The sequence below is a fragment of the Mustela erminea genome, chromosome 6, assembly GCF_009829155.1.
Source record: "Mustela erminea isolate mMusErm1 chromosome 6, mMusErm1.Pri, whole genome shotgun sequence".
In the NCBI taxonomy this organism is placed as follows: Eukaryota; Metazoa; Chordata; class Mammalia; order Carnivora; family Mustelidae; genus Mustela; species Mustela erminea.
Window position 1 is genome coordinate 130,571,785 of NC_045619.1, and position 16,871 is coordinate 130,588,655.

The 16,871-nt window shown below is 35.8% G+C and overlaps 2 protein-coding genes across 8 annotated transcripts in view; both read left to right on the forward strand.

Moving 5' to 3' along the window:
- Window positions 1–14,612, forward strand: part of LOC116594372 (ankyrin repeat domain-containing protein 26-like) — a 193,280-nt gene extending 178,668 nt beyond the window's left edge. Inside the window, exon 9 of the mRNA XM_032349718.1 lies at window positions 14,456–14,612. Within this exon, the coding sequence (XP_032205609.1) occupies window positions 14,456–14,565 (110 nt within the window). The 3' untranslated portion in view covers window positions 14,566–14,612. The remainder of the gene's footprint in view (window positions 1–14,455) is intronic.
- LOC116594363 (ankyrin repeat domain-containing protein 26-like) overlaps window positions 1–16,871 on the forward strand; it is a 636,289-nt gene that overhangs the window by 430,710 nt on the left and 188,708 nt on the right. The gene's annotated exons all lie outside the window — the stretch shown is intronic.

Below are 16,871 nucleotides of genomic sequence, written 5' to 3' on the forward strand. Positions count from 1 at the left end.
TTTTTAAAATAGTGATCCTGCTTTGGATATAAAGGAAGGAAGGGCCAAGGATAAAGGAAAACAAACATCAAAAGAATCTGTGGTTACATCAAGGTTTGAGAAAGCCCCTTCTCTAGCTTCTCGTCCTCTGCAAATGAATAATGACAGCACTTCAAGTGGAACAGATTAGGATGAAGGAAGTTAAAACCTATAAATTCTTTATTTCTCTCTGAAGGAATTTTAACACTGATTACTTTTTATGGAAATAAAATGCTGCAGTGTAGGTACAGGTGAAGACAAGAAATACTCAAGTATATCTGACACACTGCCTGAAAAGTTAAGATGAGAACAAGTGACTTTGAGAAGGAGCAGTTTCAACAGTCACCATGGAAGCTGGACTGTAATGAATAAGTATAAAGAACTTCTGAAAGAATTTTTATGGGGAAATGTAATAGAGAAATGGATGATAACTGAAAAAGAATGTGGAGTTCAAAAGAATTTTCTTTATTTTTTAATTTTAAGACGGGGGCTTTTAGAATACCTTCGTATGCTCCCAGAAATGATCCAATAGAGATAGGCATGGTTATTTAATTTAATTTTGTTCACATTTCCAAATGTTAGAAAGCTTATTGATTGTATTACATTCTTTTAAAGATGATATAGTAATTGTCCTTAGTACTCCTATTCATGTAGTTTTGTGTCAAGAAATTGTTTATTCAGAATTGGTTCCACAGTGGAGTATTCTCGTAAAATTGAATATGCAGATACTATCATTCATGGATTTAAAACTATACGTATAATAGTAAATATACAAACCTTAGGCCATTCTGAATGGAACTAATCATTCCTTGATAATTTTATTTTTAAAATTTTTTTTAGATTTTATTTATTTCACAGACAGAGATCATAAGTAGGCAGAGAGGCAGGCAGAGAGAGAGAGAGGAAGGGAAGCAGGCTCCCTGCTGAGCAGAGAGCCCAATGCGGGGCCTGATCCCAGGACCCTGGGGTCATGACCTGAGCTGAAGGCAGAGGCTTTAACCCACTGAGCCACCCAGGTGCCCCCATTCCTTGATAATTTTAGATAGTCAGTGCCTTTGACAGTATCATGAATGGTTATGGATTTATTAGGGACTTTGAATTATCTGGTTATATTTACTTAATATTTGTTTAGATTCTGGGGGAAGGGGAAAGATTTTATTTATCATATTTATCAATCTATCATAGATTATTACTTTTGGTTTATAAAGTTCTAAATTACAAAAGCCGAAGATTCCTGTACCAACAGTGTCATTGACACATATATAGTATACTCAATAAGTGTCTGTTTGGGAATAAACAAATGCCCATTGATCAGCTTCTGTAGAAGAAGCAAATCTTGAGTTGTTTGAAAGTAGATTTTCAATATTGCTTACATATGAAGTGTTTTTATTTAAAAAATGGTTAAAATTTATGAATTATTATTAAAATTATAGCTAAAAATGGAATACTAATAGATTCATTTGCTATCAGATTACTTAAAAACACAAATATTTACTTTCACCATATACTGTAAAACACGTGTTTTGAAGGCACATTTCCTGGATTTGTATTCTGGGTCTACTCCTGACCACCTGTACCAGCTTTGGGAAGTTACTTTTTTCTGTGCTTCATTTTCTTCCTGTGTAAAATACCAAATATAATTACCTATGTTTTGTAAGATTGTTGTGAGGCTTAAAATAGCTTTAAAACATGTGAAGTTTTCATAATAATGCATAGTATTTACACAATAGATCCTCAAAACACTAATATCATGATTATTAAAAAAGGGTTTCTTCCATATAAGAACTTACCTTGCACTTTCCAAATAGTTTTTAGAACCAGTAAAAGCTTGTTTTTATTGAAAATGACAACAAAAAATGTGGTATATTTCTTCATATCAAATAATGCAAGTAACGTTATGATTTTCCTTTGCTCAGTTTGATTTAAATTTAATGCTTTGTTAACATTATTAATAATATAGTTTAGATATGACTTAGAAATTCCTTATATTTTAAGTATTTAATATTTGCCTGAAAAGAATTTTTTTTTTTTTAGATCTTCAAAGAAAAAATTTAGTGACAAGGAAGAGGTAAATACATATATAGAAAATTTTTTTCATTTATTAATTTTTAAATTTTTATTTTATTATGTTATTTTGATAAATAATGTTTATCAGAAATATTATTCCATGATAAAAAATTACTTTAGGAAAGGTATAGTGAAAAAAGAGAAAATCTGCCTTTGTTGTACAGACATATACTTTGAAAAAGTTGTTCAGAAACACTAGTTATTGATAAAGGTTGTTTTGATAAAAATCAGTCCTTTTGAAAGTAACTTTTTTTTTGCTCTTATAAAGAGATATGGGTATTTATCATCTCTCTACACTCAGTATATTTTATCAATATTGAGGGGACATTTTGAAGTAGTATTATTTATTTGTAGGTCAAAAACCAAATTGATTCAATGGATGACTTCGATGACTTAACTCTGTTATCTGAAACAATTTCGGAGGGTTTCCACATGCCTGACTTTAATCATATGACTTGCATGTTGCTAATTGAACAGCATGGCATGGATTGTAAAGGTAAGACCATTGTGTAAATATGAAGCCTTTGTATGTACATTACTATAGTAATATGTGCACATCTTGTCTAGTGCTGTACCATACAACACTGATGTGTTACAGAGCTACTCATCTCAGAAATATGTTTTATATGAAAATAGAGAAATGTTGAATACTCTTATCAAAGAGCCGTAATTTCCACTATACTTTTCATCATGGGAATGGCACACCTAATGTGTGTTAACTCTCCTCTTCTGTGCCTTCACCCAAGGTCAGGTTACCACTATATTTGTCCTAGAATACTGAAACAACCTCGGGACTGTTTTCCTTGTCATGCCTCCTCCCAGAATCTTGGTCTACTCTGCAACCATAGTTACCATATATTTTAAAAAAAATTATATTTCATCACGTGACCCCCTTGTTTAAAGCTTAGCTATTACTTCTCATCATTCTGGGGTGAAAGACCACAGTTCTCAGCCTCATCTTGGATTGTTTCATATCCTTCTGTCTGTATCTAAGCCACTGTTTTAGATATTTTTCCTTACAATAGAGCTTTTTTTCCCCTCAACAGCTTAAGTTAGAACAACTGCACATGTATAAAGTGTATAATTTGATAGTTTTGACATATGTATATGCATATGAAACCATAACCGTAATTCAGGCAGGTAATAACCCTTAAGTTTCGTGTCTCTTTGTATTCCCTCATTATGAAACTGCTGAATGGTTTTCTAAAGTAGTTGCACCTTTTCATTTCCCACCAGCAATGTCTGAGAGTTCTGCTTTCTCCCTATATATTCATGAACACTTAGTATTGTCAGTTTTAAAAATCTTAGATGTTCCGATGGGTTTGTAGTATATGTATCATTATGGTTTTAATATACATTTCCCTAATAACTTATAATGTTGAGCATATATTTGTGGGCTTATTTGCCATCTGTATATCTTCTTTGAACTGTCCAAATCCTTTGTCATTTTAAAAATTGGGTTTTCTTACCTGTTGAGTTTTGAGAATTCTTTGTATATTCTAGATATAGTTCCTTTATCACCTGTATTTTTTTTTGCAAAGATTTTCTCCCAGACTGTGACTTTTCATTCTCTCAGCAGTATCTTTTGAAGAGCAGTTTTTCTTTTTTGATGAAGTCCTGTTTATACCTTTGTTCTTTTATGAATTTTTGCTTTTGGTGTTCCTATGTGAGAAATCTTTGCCTAGCACAAGGTCAGAGGTTTTCTCTCTGCTTTCTTTTAGAAGTTTTGCAGTTGAATAACCAAGTTTTATAGTTGTAGGTCTTACATTTCGATCTGTGATCCATGAGATCCAGTTTGTATTCTTTTTTTTTTTTAAGATTCTATTTGTTTATTTATTTATTTGACAGAGAAGGAGAGCATGAGCAGGGGGAATGGCAGGCTGAGGGAGAGGGAGAAATAGTCCCCCTGCTGAGCAGAGAGCTGGACATGGGGCTCTATCCCAGGACCCGTGGATCATGACCTGAGCCAAAGGCAGTCACTTAACTGACTGAGCCATGCAAGCGCCCCCATTTTGAATTCTTTTTTATTTATGATACAGGGTATGGGTCCAGGTTTATTCTTGAACTTAGTAAGTTTACTTATTAGTTTTAGTAGCTTTTTTAAAAATTCTGTCAGATTTTTCTACATAACCAAAGTTTATCAAACTTTTTTTTTAACTACTATTTTACTAATTTCTTAAGGTGGAGCCAAAGGTCATCAGTTTGAGGCTATTCTTCTTTTTTAGTACATACATTCAGTGCTATAAATGTTCATGTGAGTGCTGCTACTGCAGGATTCCAGAAATTCTTATGTGTTATATGTTCATTTCCATTCAGTTCAGAATATTTTCTAATTTCATTTTTTTTTATTTCCAGCATAACAGTATTCATTATTTTTGCACCACACCCCGTGCTCCATGCAATCCGTGCCCTCTATAATACCCACCACCTGGTACCCCAACCACCCACCCCCCATCCCTTCAAAACCCTCAGATTGTTTTTCAGATAGTTTGTTATTCATTGTCTCTCATGGTTCACCTCCGCTTCCAATTTCCCCCAACTCCCTTCTCCACTCTAAGTCCCCATGTCCTCCATGCTATTTGTTATGCTCCACAAATAAGTGAAACCATATGATAATTGACTCTCTCTGCTTGACTTATTTCACTCAGCATAATCTCTTCCAGTCCCGTCCATGTTGCTACAAAAGTTGGGTATTCATCCTTTCTGATGGAGGCATAATACTCTATCCCCAGGGGTACAGGTCTGTGAATCACCAGGTTTACACACTTCACAGCACTCACCAAAGCACATACCCTCCCCAATGTCCATAATCCCACCCCCTTCTCCCAAACCCCCTCCCCCCAGCAACCCTCAGTTTGTTTTGTGAGATTAAAAGTCACTTATGGTTTGTCTCCCTCCCAATCCCATCTTGTTTCATTTATTCTTCTCCTACCCACTTAAGCCCCCATGTTGCATCACCACTTCCTCATATCAGGGAGATCATATGATAGTTGTCTTTCTCTGCTTGACTTATTTCGCTAAGCATGATACGCTCTAGTTCCATCCATGTTGTTGCAAATGGCAAGATTTCATTTCTTTTGATGGCTGCATAGTATTCCATTGTGTATATATACCACATCTTCTTGATCCATTCATCTGTTGATGGACATCTAGGTTCTTTCCATAGTTTGGCTATTGTGGACATTGCTGCTATAAACATTCGGGTGCATGTGCCCCTTTGGATCACTACGTTTGTATCCTTAGGGTAAATACCCAATAGTGCAATTGCTGGGTCATAGGGCAGTTCTATTTTCAACATTTTGAGGAACCTCCATGCTGTTTTCCAGAGTGGCTGCACCAGCTTGCATTCCCACCAACAGTGTAGGAGGGTTCCCCTTTCTCCGCATCCTCGCCAGCATCTGTCATTTCCTGACTTGTTTATTTTAGCCATTCTGACTGGTGTGAGGTGATATCTCATTGTGGTTTTGATTTGTATTTCCCTGATGCCGAGTGATATGGAGCACTTTTTCATGTGTCTGTTGGCCATCTGGATGTCTTCTCTACTTCTTTGACCCAGGGGTTATTTAAAGGTTTTATTTATTTGAGAGAGAGAGAGAGAGAGAGAAAGAGAGAGCATGAGGCGAGGGTGAAGAAGACTCCCCTCTAATCAGGGAGCCCAGTGTGGGGCTTGATCCCAGGACCCTGAGATCATGACCTGAGCCGAAGGCAGACACTTAACTGACTGAGCAACCCAGGCGCCCTGACCCAGGGTTTATTTAGATGTGTGTTAATTAGTTTGCAAATATTTGAGTATTCTCCAGAGATATTTTTATTCTTGATTTCTAATTTGATTTCTTTGTGGTTATAAAACACACTCTTATGACTTCAGTTCTTTTGACTTACTCCTCCTATTATAATTTATTTTATGATCCAGAATATCGTCTCTTTCGGTAAGTGTTCCATGGATGCTTGAGAAGAACAGTGGTGTTCAAGTCTACTATGTCCTTGCTGATCTTCTGCCTACTGAAATCTCAGACTATAATTGTGAATTTGCTTGTTCCTCTGAAGTTCTGTCAATTTTACTTTATGTATTTTGAACCTGTTAATAGATGCATAAACATTTAGGTTTATTATGCTTCCTTTAGTTGACTGTTTTATCATTATTAAATGAACTTATTTATTGCTGCTAATGTTTTTTGTTTTGAAATCTATTTTGTGTGGTATTAATGTAACCACTCAGGCTCAGCCTTCTTTTGCCAAGTGTTAGTGTGGTCTATCATATTTCTGACCTCTTAACAGATTTGTAGTTTTTACTTTTAAAATGCATTTTTTTAATGGTTGGCAGATAGCTGGGTCTTCCTTTTTTATCCATTTTGACATCTGCCTTTTCATTGAGGCTTTTAGACCATTTTCATTTAATGTGATTATTGATGTAGTTGATTTGAATCTGTCATCATGTTGTTTGACTTCAATTTGTCCTTTCTGCTCTTCATTCGATTCCCTTCTTTTCTGATTTCTTTCAGATTGAGCAAGTAATTTTTATGATTTAGTTTTATTTATGTGTGTATGTGTATGTATGTATTTTGCTTACTAGCTATAACTCTTTTTGCTATTTTGGTGATTAGAGCCTAAAGTATATGAGCTAAGCATCATAGTCCTCCATCTAGTAATGTTATAACACATCATATGTCATTTAAGAAAATTATAAAGGTTTACTTCCTTTTCTTCACTCCTAGACAGATCCTTCTGGATCTGTGGGTTTATAGTTTTCATTAAGTTTAGAAAGGTTTTGGCTATTTTTTCTTTTCTTTTTTTTAAAAAGATTGTATTCATTTATTTGAGAGAGAGAGAAGGAGAAAGAGAGAGAGTGCACGAGCCAGGGAGGAGTGGCAGAAGGAGGGGGAGAAGCAGACTCCCCTCTAAACGGGGAGTCTAACACCGGGTTTGATCCCAGGACCCTGAGGTCATGAGATCATGACCTGAGCAGAAGGTGGACACCCACTGACGAATCCACTCAGATGCCCCCATTGTTTTTTCTTCGAATATTTTTTCTAGTTCCTTTCCTCTGCCTCTTTGGGGAATTGTATATTAGTTACTTGAAGTTTTCTCACAGTTTTCCGATGTCAAATTTCAGTCTTTTATTTTGAGCTGTCTAATATGTGTTTATTCCAATCCAGTGTGTTTTTCATGTCTGACATAATTTACATCTCTGTAAGTGCTATTTGGTTTTTTTAAAAATTAGCTTCTACGCCTCCACTTACCTTTTTATGCTTTCTTTGGAATTCTAGCTAAATTAATGATAAACAGTTTGATCCTTTCCCATCCTGCTCTTATGAATTGTTAGGTGAATCCAGAGTAGTGTTCAGCCCAGAGCTCCTAATTCCCCACTGCTGAGGCACGACCTACTTAACTCTATTCATTGTGCTGTGGGTTATGAGTTTTTCCAGCATGGCTAATGGGGATAGATACTGCCCCTGGTGCCATATGAGCTCCAGGCAGGGTTTCCTCTGCTCTTTCCAGATGGATCTTTCCCCTGGTCACAGGAGATTTCCTTACGGGCATGCATTGGTTATTACTCTTCTGATCTCCAGGGTTCGTTCTTTCTTCTGCTTTCTCCTCACCAGTGCTTTGACCGCTGATCTCATCTGTCTTGGTTTCACCAGACTCAGTTTCATCACCTCAACTCAGGGATTCTGGTGGAGTCTATCTCAGTTTTTTCACCTGTGTCATGGCCTGGAAATTGTCCCAAGGCAGTGAGCTCAGGTATGTGTTAGGCTAACTTCTTGTGTTTTCAGGGATCATTGTCCTTCATTGCCTGAATTCCTTTTTCTTGAAAATGATTTTAAAGTGTATTTTACCTGTTTTTTGTTTGACTTTTTTTTGGGTAGGAAGATGTATCAGTACCTGTTACTCCATCTTGGCCAGAAGCAGATTGCAATAGAACTTTGGCACATGCTGTAGACTGTCTTTAATGCTCTCCTTCCTCGTTTGCTCACATGCTTCCCGCTCCTCCTTCATTTCTCAGAATAGTTCCTCAGGGAAATCTTCCCTTCTTACCATAGATCAAGTTATATTATGTGATCATAGAACTCTTTTATTATAGGAACTATCTGAATTCATAATTGTGTTCTCCTTCACTAGATTTTAAGCTCAATAAAAGCCAGACATCTGCAGAGCTTAGTGTAATATCTTTTGCTCTTTAAAAATTTTATTTATTTAAGAGACAGAGTGCATAAGCGGGGGGAGGGTCTGGGTGGGAGGAGAAGCAGACTCTCCAGTGAGTAGGGAGCCCAATGTAGAGCTTGAACCCAGGACCCTGGGATCATGACCTGAGCTGAAGGAAGATGCTTAACCAATGGAGACACCCAGGCATCCCAGTAATATATTTGATATTGAAATAATTCAATATATATTTGTTTAATGTATGAATAAGTGAATGTGAAAGCATACAGTTTTTTATATGCAAAAGTACTCATATATATATATTTTTTTCTTTTTTTATATTTAATTAATTTATTTGAGAATGAACATGACTGAGGCTGTGGGAAAGAACAGAGCAGGAGGGAGGAAGGGTGGAAAGAATCTCAAGCAGACTCTGTGCTGAGTGGAGCCCAATGCAGGGCTCGATCTGACGACTCTGGGATTATGTATGACCTGAGCTGAAACCCAGAGTCAGATGCTTAACCAGCTGAGCCACCCAGGTCCCTATATATTTTATTTGTTTTTATTTTTTCTCTGATGTAGATCCTGTCAGTTTGTTGAAAATCCAGAATGCCATTCTTTCATACGAAAGATTACTAGAACTTAAAAACTACCACTGTGGACAACTTAAAAGAAAAAATAAAAAAATGGAAAATATGGCTAAGGGACTACAAAAGGAGCTGTCAGAAACTAAAGAAATGATATCTAAGTTGAAGCTTCAAAAATTAGAATGGGAGCATGAACTCTGCACTTTGAGGTATGATATCTTGGTTTTAAGGAAATACTTGGACTATTTACCTTGTGTGTGTGTGTGTTTTTTTTTTAAATAGGGCTTGAAGTCAAGAGTGAGATCAAGAGTCGCATGCTCTACCACTTGAGCTAGCAAGGCACCCCTTGAATTATTTACTTTTATCTACAGATGCGTAGAAGTTTTGAAATTGCTAACTTACCTTCTGGGATTTTATAGGGAAGAAAACTTCTTTAGTATTGTGAAGTATGAGATTCTTCAAAATAATACAGCAATGGATAATAGGGGAAACCAATAATACATTATATGTTATGCTGAGTGAAATAAGTCAAGCAGAGAGAGTCAATTATCATATGGTTTCACTTATTTGTGGAGCATAACAAATAGCATGGAGGACATGGGGAGTTAGAGAGGAGAAGGGAGTTGGGGGAAATTGGAAGGGGAGGTGAGCCATGAGAGACTATGGACTCTGAAAAATAATCTGAGGGTTTTGAAGGGGTGGGGGGTGGGATGTTAGGGTACCAGGTGGTGGGTATTATAGAGGGCACGGATTGCATGGAGCACTGGGTGTGGTGCAAAAATAATGAATACTGTAATGCTGAAAATAAATTTAAAAAATGTATAAATGTGTAATTTGAGTGTCGCCTGCGATGAGAATTGACAAGCTGTATATCTGAGTATTCTGTTATCTAAAACTGAAGATTTGCTATAGGCCATTTTCACCAAAATAATCCATATGTTTCTGTTATAGAGTTACAGTCCAAATTTGCATGTATAATCTTCAACAGAAAGCTTTTAAGATACTTTTTTAAAAACCTCCACTGAAGAGATTAAAATAAACACATTGTGTTCTGTGAAAATGTTGTCTCACAATTACCAAATTCTCCCAGTGTTCCTTGTACTTCTTTACCTGAATTAAAATCTGTGTATAATTGGAAAAAAAAAATGGAGCAGCGGCACCTGGATGGCTCAGTTGGTTAAGTGTCTGCCTTTTGAAGGTCATGATCCCGGGGTACTGGGATTGAGTCTCCCATTGGGCTTCTTGCTCAGTGGGGAGCCTGCTTTTCCCTCTCCCTCTGCCTGCTACTCCACCTTTTTGTGTTCTCTCTATCAAATAAATAAAATCTTTTTAAAAAATGAAATGAATTATAATCAACAAGGTAAATTGAGAGTATTGCAGAAGAAGAAAGATAAAAATCGTAGGGCAACAGATATTCGACTCCCTAGCCTAGTCCTAGATCACAGTAATCTGTGGGTGTACTTTGTGTAAATGCATCTGCAGATGCTGTCGTACACTGCCTTACCTGTGATGTTTCATGAAGTAGCAATTTATTTTTAGTGAATTATAACTTCTTTATAAACAGGAACTTCTTTTTTTTTTATTTTTTAAAAAGTTATTTAATTTATTTTTTATTTATTTTCAGCAATCCAGTATTCATTATTTTTGCACCACACCCAGTGCTCCATGCAATCCATGCCCTCTGTAATACCCACCACCTGGTACCCCAACCTCCCACCCCCACCCCTTCAAAACCCTCAGATTGATTTCAGAGTCCATAGTCTCTCATGGTTCACCTCCCTTTCCAATTTCCCCCAACTCCCTTCTCCTCTCCATCTCCTCATGTCCTCCATGCTATTTGTTATGCTCCACAAATAAGTGAAACCTTATGATAATTGGCTCTCTCTGCTTGACTTATTTCACTTAGCATAATCTCTTCCAGTCCCGTCCATGTTGATACAAAAGTTGGGTGTTTGTCCTTTCTGATGGAGGCATAATACTCCATAGTGTATATGGACCACATCTTCCTTATCCATTCGTCCGTTGAAGGGCATCTTGGTTCTTTCCATAGTTTGGCGACCGTGGCCATTGCTGCTATAAACACTGGGGGACACATGGTCCTTCTTTTCACTACATCTGTATCTTTGGAGTAAATACCCAGTAGTGCAATTGCAGGGTCATAGGGAAGCTCTATTTTTAATTTCTTGAGGAATCTCCACACTGTTCTCCAAAGTGGCTGCACCCACTTGCATTCCCACCAACAGTGGAAGAGGGTTCCCCTTTCTCCACATCCTCTCCAACACATGTTGTTTCCTGTCTTGCTAATTTTGGCCATTCTAACTGGTGTAAGGAGATATCTCAATGTGGTTTTAATTTGAATCTCCCTGATGGCTAGTGATGATGCATATTTTTTCATGTGTCTGATAGCCATTTGTATGTCTTGATTGGAGAAGTGTCTGTTCATATCTTCTTCCCATTTTTTGATATGTTTGCCTGTTTCGTGTGTGTTGAGTTTGAGGAGTTCATTATAGATCCTGGATATCAACCTTTTGTCTGTACTGTCATTTGCAAATATCTTCTCCCATTCTGTGGGTTGCCTCTTTGTTTCCTTGACTGTTTCTTTGGCTGTGCAGAAGCTCTTGATTTTGATGAAGTCCCAAAAGTTTATCTTTGCTTTTGTTTCCTCTGCCTTTGGAGACATATCTTGAAAGAAGTTGTTGTGGCTGATATCAAAGAGATTACTGCCTATGTCCTCCTCTAGGATTCTGATGGATTCCTGTCTCACATTGAGGTCTTTTATCCATGTAGAAGAAAAAAACTCGACCATTCTCTTACACCGTACACAAAGATAAACTCAAAATGGATAAAAGACCTCAATGTGAGACAGGAACTTCTCTTTTTAAATAGTAAGTAAATTATCTTTTCTAATGGAGGAGTAATTACGAGTATGTGGAAAAAACAATAATTTTCCATTCTTTCTTGAATAATTTCAAATTTCCTTTCCCTATAGTATCTCCCAGAGATGTCTCCCAGAGATACTAGTACTAAGCAGCATAATGCTTTTTTATTGCTTCTTTTCAACTATATATATCTTTTGGAAGAGATTGAAGTGAGAAATTACAAACATGAGCCCTAGAAAGGGAAAAAAATGAGAACATAGAAATTTCATTTGGATAATAAACCAGCATATGTGGCACCAGATCATAACATGAGCTTTTTATTGTTTACAAAACAACTTTTAAAATAAGCACATTTATTTGCAGAGTAACTTTAAAACAAGAAAAACAAAAAAGAAGAAATGCTGAAATGTCATATGAGAAGATTCAGGAGCAACTAACAAAAAGAGAAGAGCAGTATAAGAAAGAAGTTGAAATGAAACAAGAACTTGATTTTAATCTTAGAGCACTAGAAACAGAATTGAGGAATGTAAGAAGTAATTTCTATCAGGTAAGTCCAATAAAAATTGCATATTTCCATCACTATTATTTATAATATCCCTTTGATTTAATGTATATTACTTAGGTATAAAATAGATAAAAAATTTAGTTTTATACTAATAGGAACTATGATATTTATAGCTAAAATCATTAATTTATTGGAATTCTTGGCTTCTCATATAAACCCTATGTATATTTTCTGAATGAAGGGATGGAGGGTAAATTGAGATAAATATGCATGTTGGCTATTTTTTAAAAAATATTTTATTTATTTTTAGAGAGAGAGAGCATGAGTAGGGGAATGTGTAGAGGGGGAGGGAAAAGGAGGGATAAGAATCTCAAGCAGACTCTGAGTGCAGAACCTGACTCAGGTTTGGATCTTAAAACCTTGAGATCATGACCTGAGTTGAAACCAAGAGTAAGACACTTAACCAACTGAGCTACCCAGGCACCCTGGTTTTGGATCTTTTATATTAAAATATAGGCTAAATCACCTTGAGACTCCGATGGAATTAGTTAAATGTTTTGTAAAGAAATTTTATTTCACATACTATATCTACCTGTATAGCTATGACAAATTTGGCTGTTATTTAAATTAAAATTTGAGTTATTCATATAGGATAAAAATCCTTGTATTTAAAAAGGCTACTTCTTTTGAACAGTTTTTTAAGTTCTCTTAAGCTTTTGATTTTTTCTTTTTTTTAACGGTGTCATCCAAAATCCTAATGAAAATATGTCTTTAGGTTGTGGAAGAACGGCATTATACTGAAAAACAACTTTGTCGAGAACAGGATGCCAGAATATTACAAGATGAAATTCTAAAGAATCACCTTTGCAAACAAAAGGAGATAGAAGTGGGTAACAAAAGGAGTTCTGGGGTATTTTCTTTAGTTATTTTGAAGTACACTTGTGTATGTATTTGTATGCATATATATTTTATTTTCTGAAATTATTGTTTTATCTACATGTGTGTGTACATATATGTGTGTGTATATATATATATATACTTCATGTCTGTGTACAGACATGTATATATATACATATATATATATGTATACATATATGTGTTTGTATATATATATTTTTTCTCCATGTATATATGTACATATATGTTAAGCCAACACTGCAAGCATAGAGGATTTTTAAACCATGCATATTTTGAAATTGAGATTCAATTAAGTGGATTAACTTGACAGTTAGCTCCAGATTTCCCAAGTGAACTGAATAAAAAGTACAGTATCTCAGTAGTACTTTTTATACATATATATAAGTATATATTAAAAAATATAAATATATATGTATATAAATATATAATTTTATATATTTATACATTTATGCAAACTATACATAGTAGATTTATATACATTTTAGGTTGGCATAATTTTATTCTTATTTATATAAATTTGAATTTTTAGTCTGAAATCATGTATCCTTATGACCTTTGAATCATTTGCAGGCCCTTCCTTTTCATTAAATCATAATTTGGGACAATTGTGATGAGCTTTAGCAAAACTATATTTGATAATCTTCCCACTGCTATTTATAATTTTTTAAGCAATTTTACAAATAATTTGCTCATTTCAAATCTCAGTTACTATCATTTGGGCCTAAGTTTATCCAACACAAAGAGAATTGTATCTCTGTAATTTATTAATTGGGCATTGGATCTCCATTTTCAGATTAATGAGGGATGGCAGGATTCTTGTGTAGCAGGAATGGAGGTCAGGGAGAGATGTGAAAGCCAGGTCATCTAGGGTCTTGAAGGCCGTTAGAATGACTTCACTTACATTCTGAGATAGTTATCTATTAAAAAGGATTTGAGCAGAGGATTGAACATGTGAGGATCTCTGACATTAATTGAAACCTCTAATAAAAAAGAGGGAAAACATTTCATACTGTAGAATTTACGAATGCTAGTCCCACCTATATACCCATTTCTTTTTGAGACTTCAGTCGATTGGGAAGCTTTGGGAAAATTCACCCACAAGGAAAGGATAGTGGGGCTGAATTAATTAACTAAGTAACATAATACTGACTAGGCAGATAACATCTTTTTGTGTCTTTAGCCAAATTCATTAAACAGCCATAATATGTACATGTTAGGAAAAGGAGATGAATTGATGTTTGTAGTGAAATTTTCCAAGTACATAGGTCAAAGTTATATATTGTTAACATAATTTAATAGTAAGATGATTTATAAAACCAGTAACAGAAATGTCTTATTAGGTTGCTGTGAGACAACTTCAAGAAGAACTGGCCAATACCCTAAAGAAACTATCTACGTCAGAGGCTTCACTGGAGGTGACATCACGTTGTCATATGAATTTAGAAGATGAGGTAAAAGACTTAAAGGAAAAACTGGCTCAGAGTAGGAATCAGGTATGTATGAAATGTAACACGTCAAGTTAATCTGTAGTTGGTTAAATAATAGGAAGTGTTTTAGGATGCTTATTTCCATGGACCACTTCCTTCTCTTTTTCATTATAATTAATCTAGTATAATTTGAGTATCTTCACAATGTACTTATTTCTTAAACTTTGACTTTCATTCTGTTATTTGTTTTATACATTTTTTTCTTATAGTAGTTACCCTTAGGAAAGTTGAAACTTATACATCATTCTTCACAGAAATTGGGACTTTTTTCCTACTAAATAATTTTTTTAAAAGACTTATTTATTTTTGTGGTGGGGGCTGTTGGAGAGGCAGAGGGAGATGGAAAGAATTTCAAGCAGACCCTTGCCCAGCAGAGAGCCCCGTGCTGGCTTGATTCCATGATCCATAAGATCATGACCTGAGCTAAAATCCTGAGTTGGATGCTTAACCAACTGAGCCACCCAGGTGTGCTAAATAATGTTTTTTAATGATCTCTCTGTTACCATCATGAGCTAAGCCATGTAAAAGCAGAAGATAATGTTTAATAGAATGTTTAAGAAAATTGTCTTATTTCTCATCTTCACTTTTTTGAATGGATACAGAATCTGTACTGATTTCAGGATAACTTGTACAGAGAAGTGATTACACAAACCAGTTGAACTTCGGCATTTCCTTCATTTTCTTTTCCTTTTCAATATATAATAAATGCACAGAAATATTTAGTTCATGTATAGTATATACACCCAAAAGAGAGAATTAAGAAAATTATCTAGGCCTTGCCATTGGATTTTTTTAAAGCTGTATTGAGATGGAATGCACATTCCATACAATTCACCCATTTAGTATTTGTAGTTCAATGTTTGGGTATATTGATAGAATTGTGCAACCATTACTGCCATCAAGTGGAATATTTTAATTACCCTGAAAAGAAACCCTTAATCCTTTCCCCCAGGCTCAGGCAACTATCAGTCTACTTTCTGCCTCTATAGAGTTGCCCATTCTGAATGTTTCACATATGGGGAATCACACAATGTGTGGTCCTTTGTGACTAGCTTCCCTCGCTTAATGTTTTTGGGGTTCATCTGTGTCATAGCATATATCAGTGTTTCATTCCTTATTATCAAACAGTACTCCATTGTGGGCTAAAACCTTTGTTCATTCATCCTTTGATGCACCTTTGGGTCGTTTCCACTTTTTAGCCATTAATAATGCTGCTGTGAACATTCATTTAGTTATTGTCTGGACATCTCTTTTTATTTCCCTGCCATCACATTTTATCCTCTCAGTTAATTGGGTTGATTTCACCATCTCTCCATCTTTTTATTTTTAATTAACATATAATGTATTATTTGTTTCAGGGGTAAAGGTCTGTGATTCATCAGTCTTACACAATTCACAACATTCAGAATAGCATATATCCTCCCCAATGTTCATCACCTGGACACCCCATTCCTTGCACCTCCCTCTTCTCCAGCAACCCTCAGTTTGTTTCCTGAGATTAAGAGTTTGTCTCCCTCCCCGGTCCCATCTTGTTTCATTTTTTCCTTTCCTACTCCCCAACCCCCCTACGTTGCCTCTCAAATTCCTCATATCAGAGAGCTCATATCATAATTGTCTTTCTCTGATAGACTTATTTCACTCAGCATAATACCCTCCCTCTAGTTCCATCCACGTCATTGCAAATGGCAAGATTTCATTTCTTTCGATGGCTGCCTAGTAGTCCATTGTGTGTATATACCACATCTTCTTTATCCATTCATCTGTTGATGGACATCTAGGTTCTTTCCATTGTTTGGCTATTATGGACATTGCTGCTGTAAACATTTGGATGCACGTGTCCCTTCGGATACCTACATTTGTATCTTTAGGGTAAATACTCAGTAGTGTGGTGGCTGGGTCATAGGGTAGCTCTATTTTCAATTTCTTGAGGAACCCCCATGCTGTTTTCCAGAGTGGCTGCACCAGCTTACATTCCCACCAACAGTGTAGGAGGGTTCCCCTTTCTTTGCATCCTTGCCAACACCTGATGTTTCCTGACTTGTTAATTTTAGCCATTCTGACTAGTATGAGATGGTATCTCAGTGTAGTTTTGATTTGTATTTCCTTGATGCCAAGTGATGTTGAGCACCTTTTCATCTGTCTGTTGGCCATTTGTGTGTCTTCTTTGCAGAAATGTCTGTTCATGTCCTCTGCCCATTTCCTGATTGGATTATTTGTTCTTTGGGTGTTGTGTATGATGAGATCTTTATAGATTTTGGATACTAGCCCT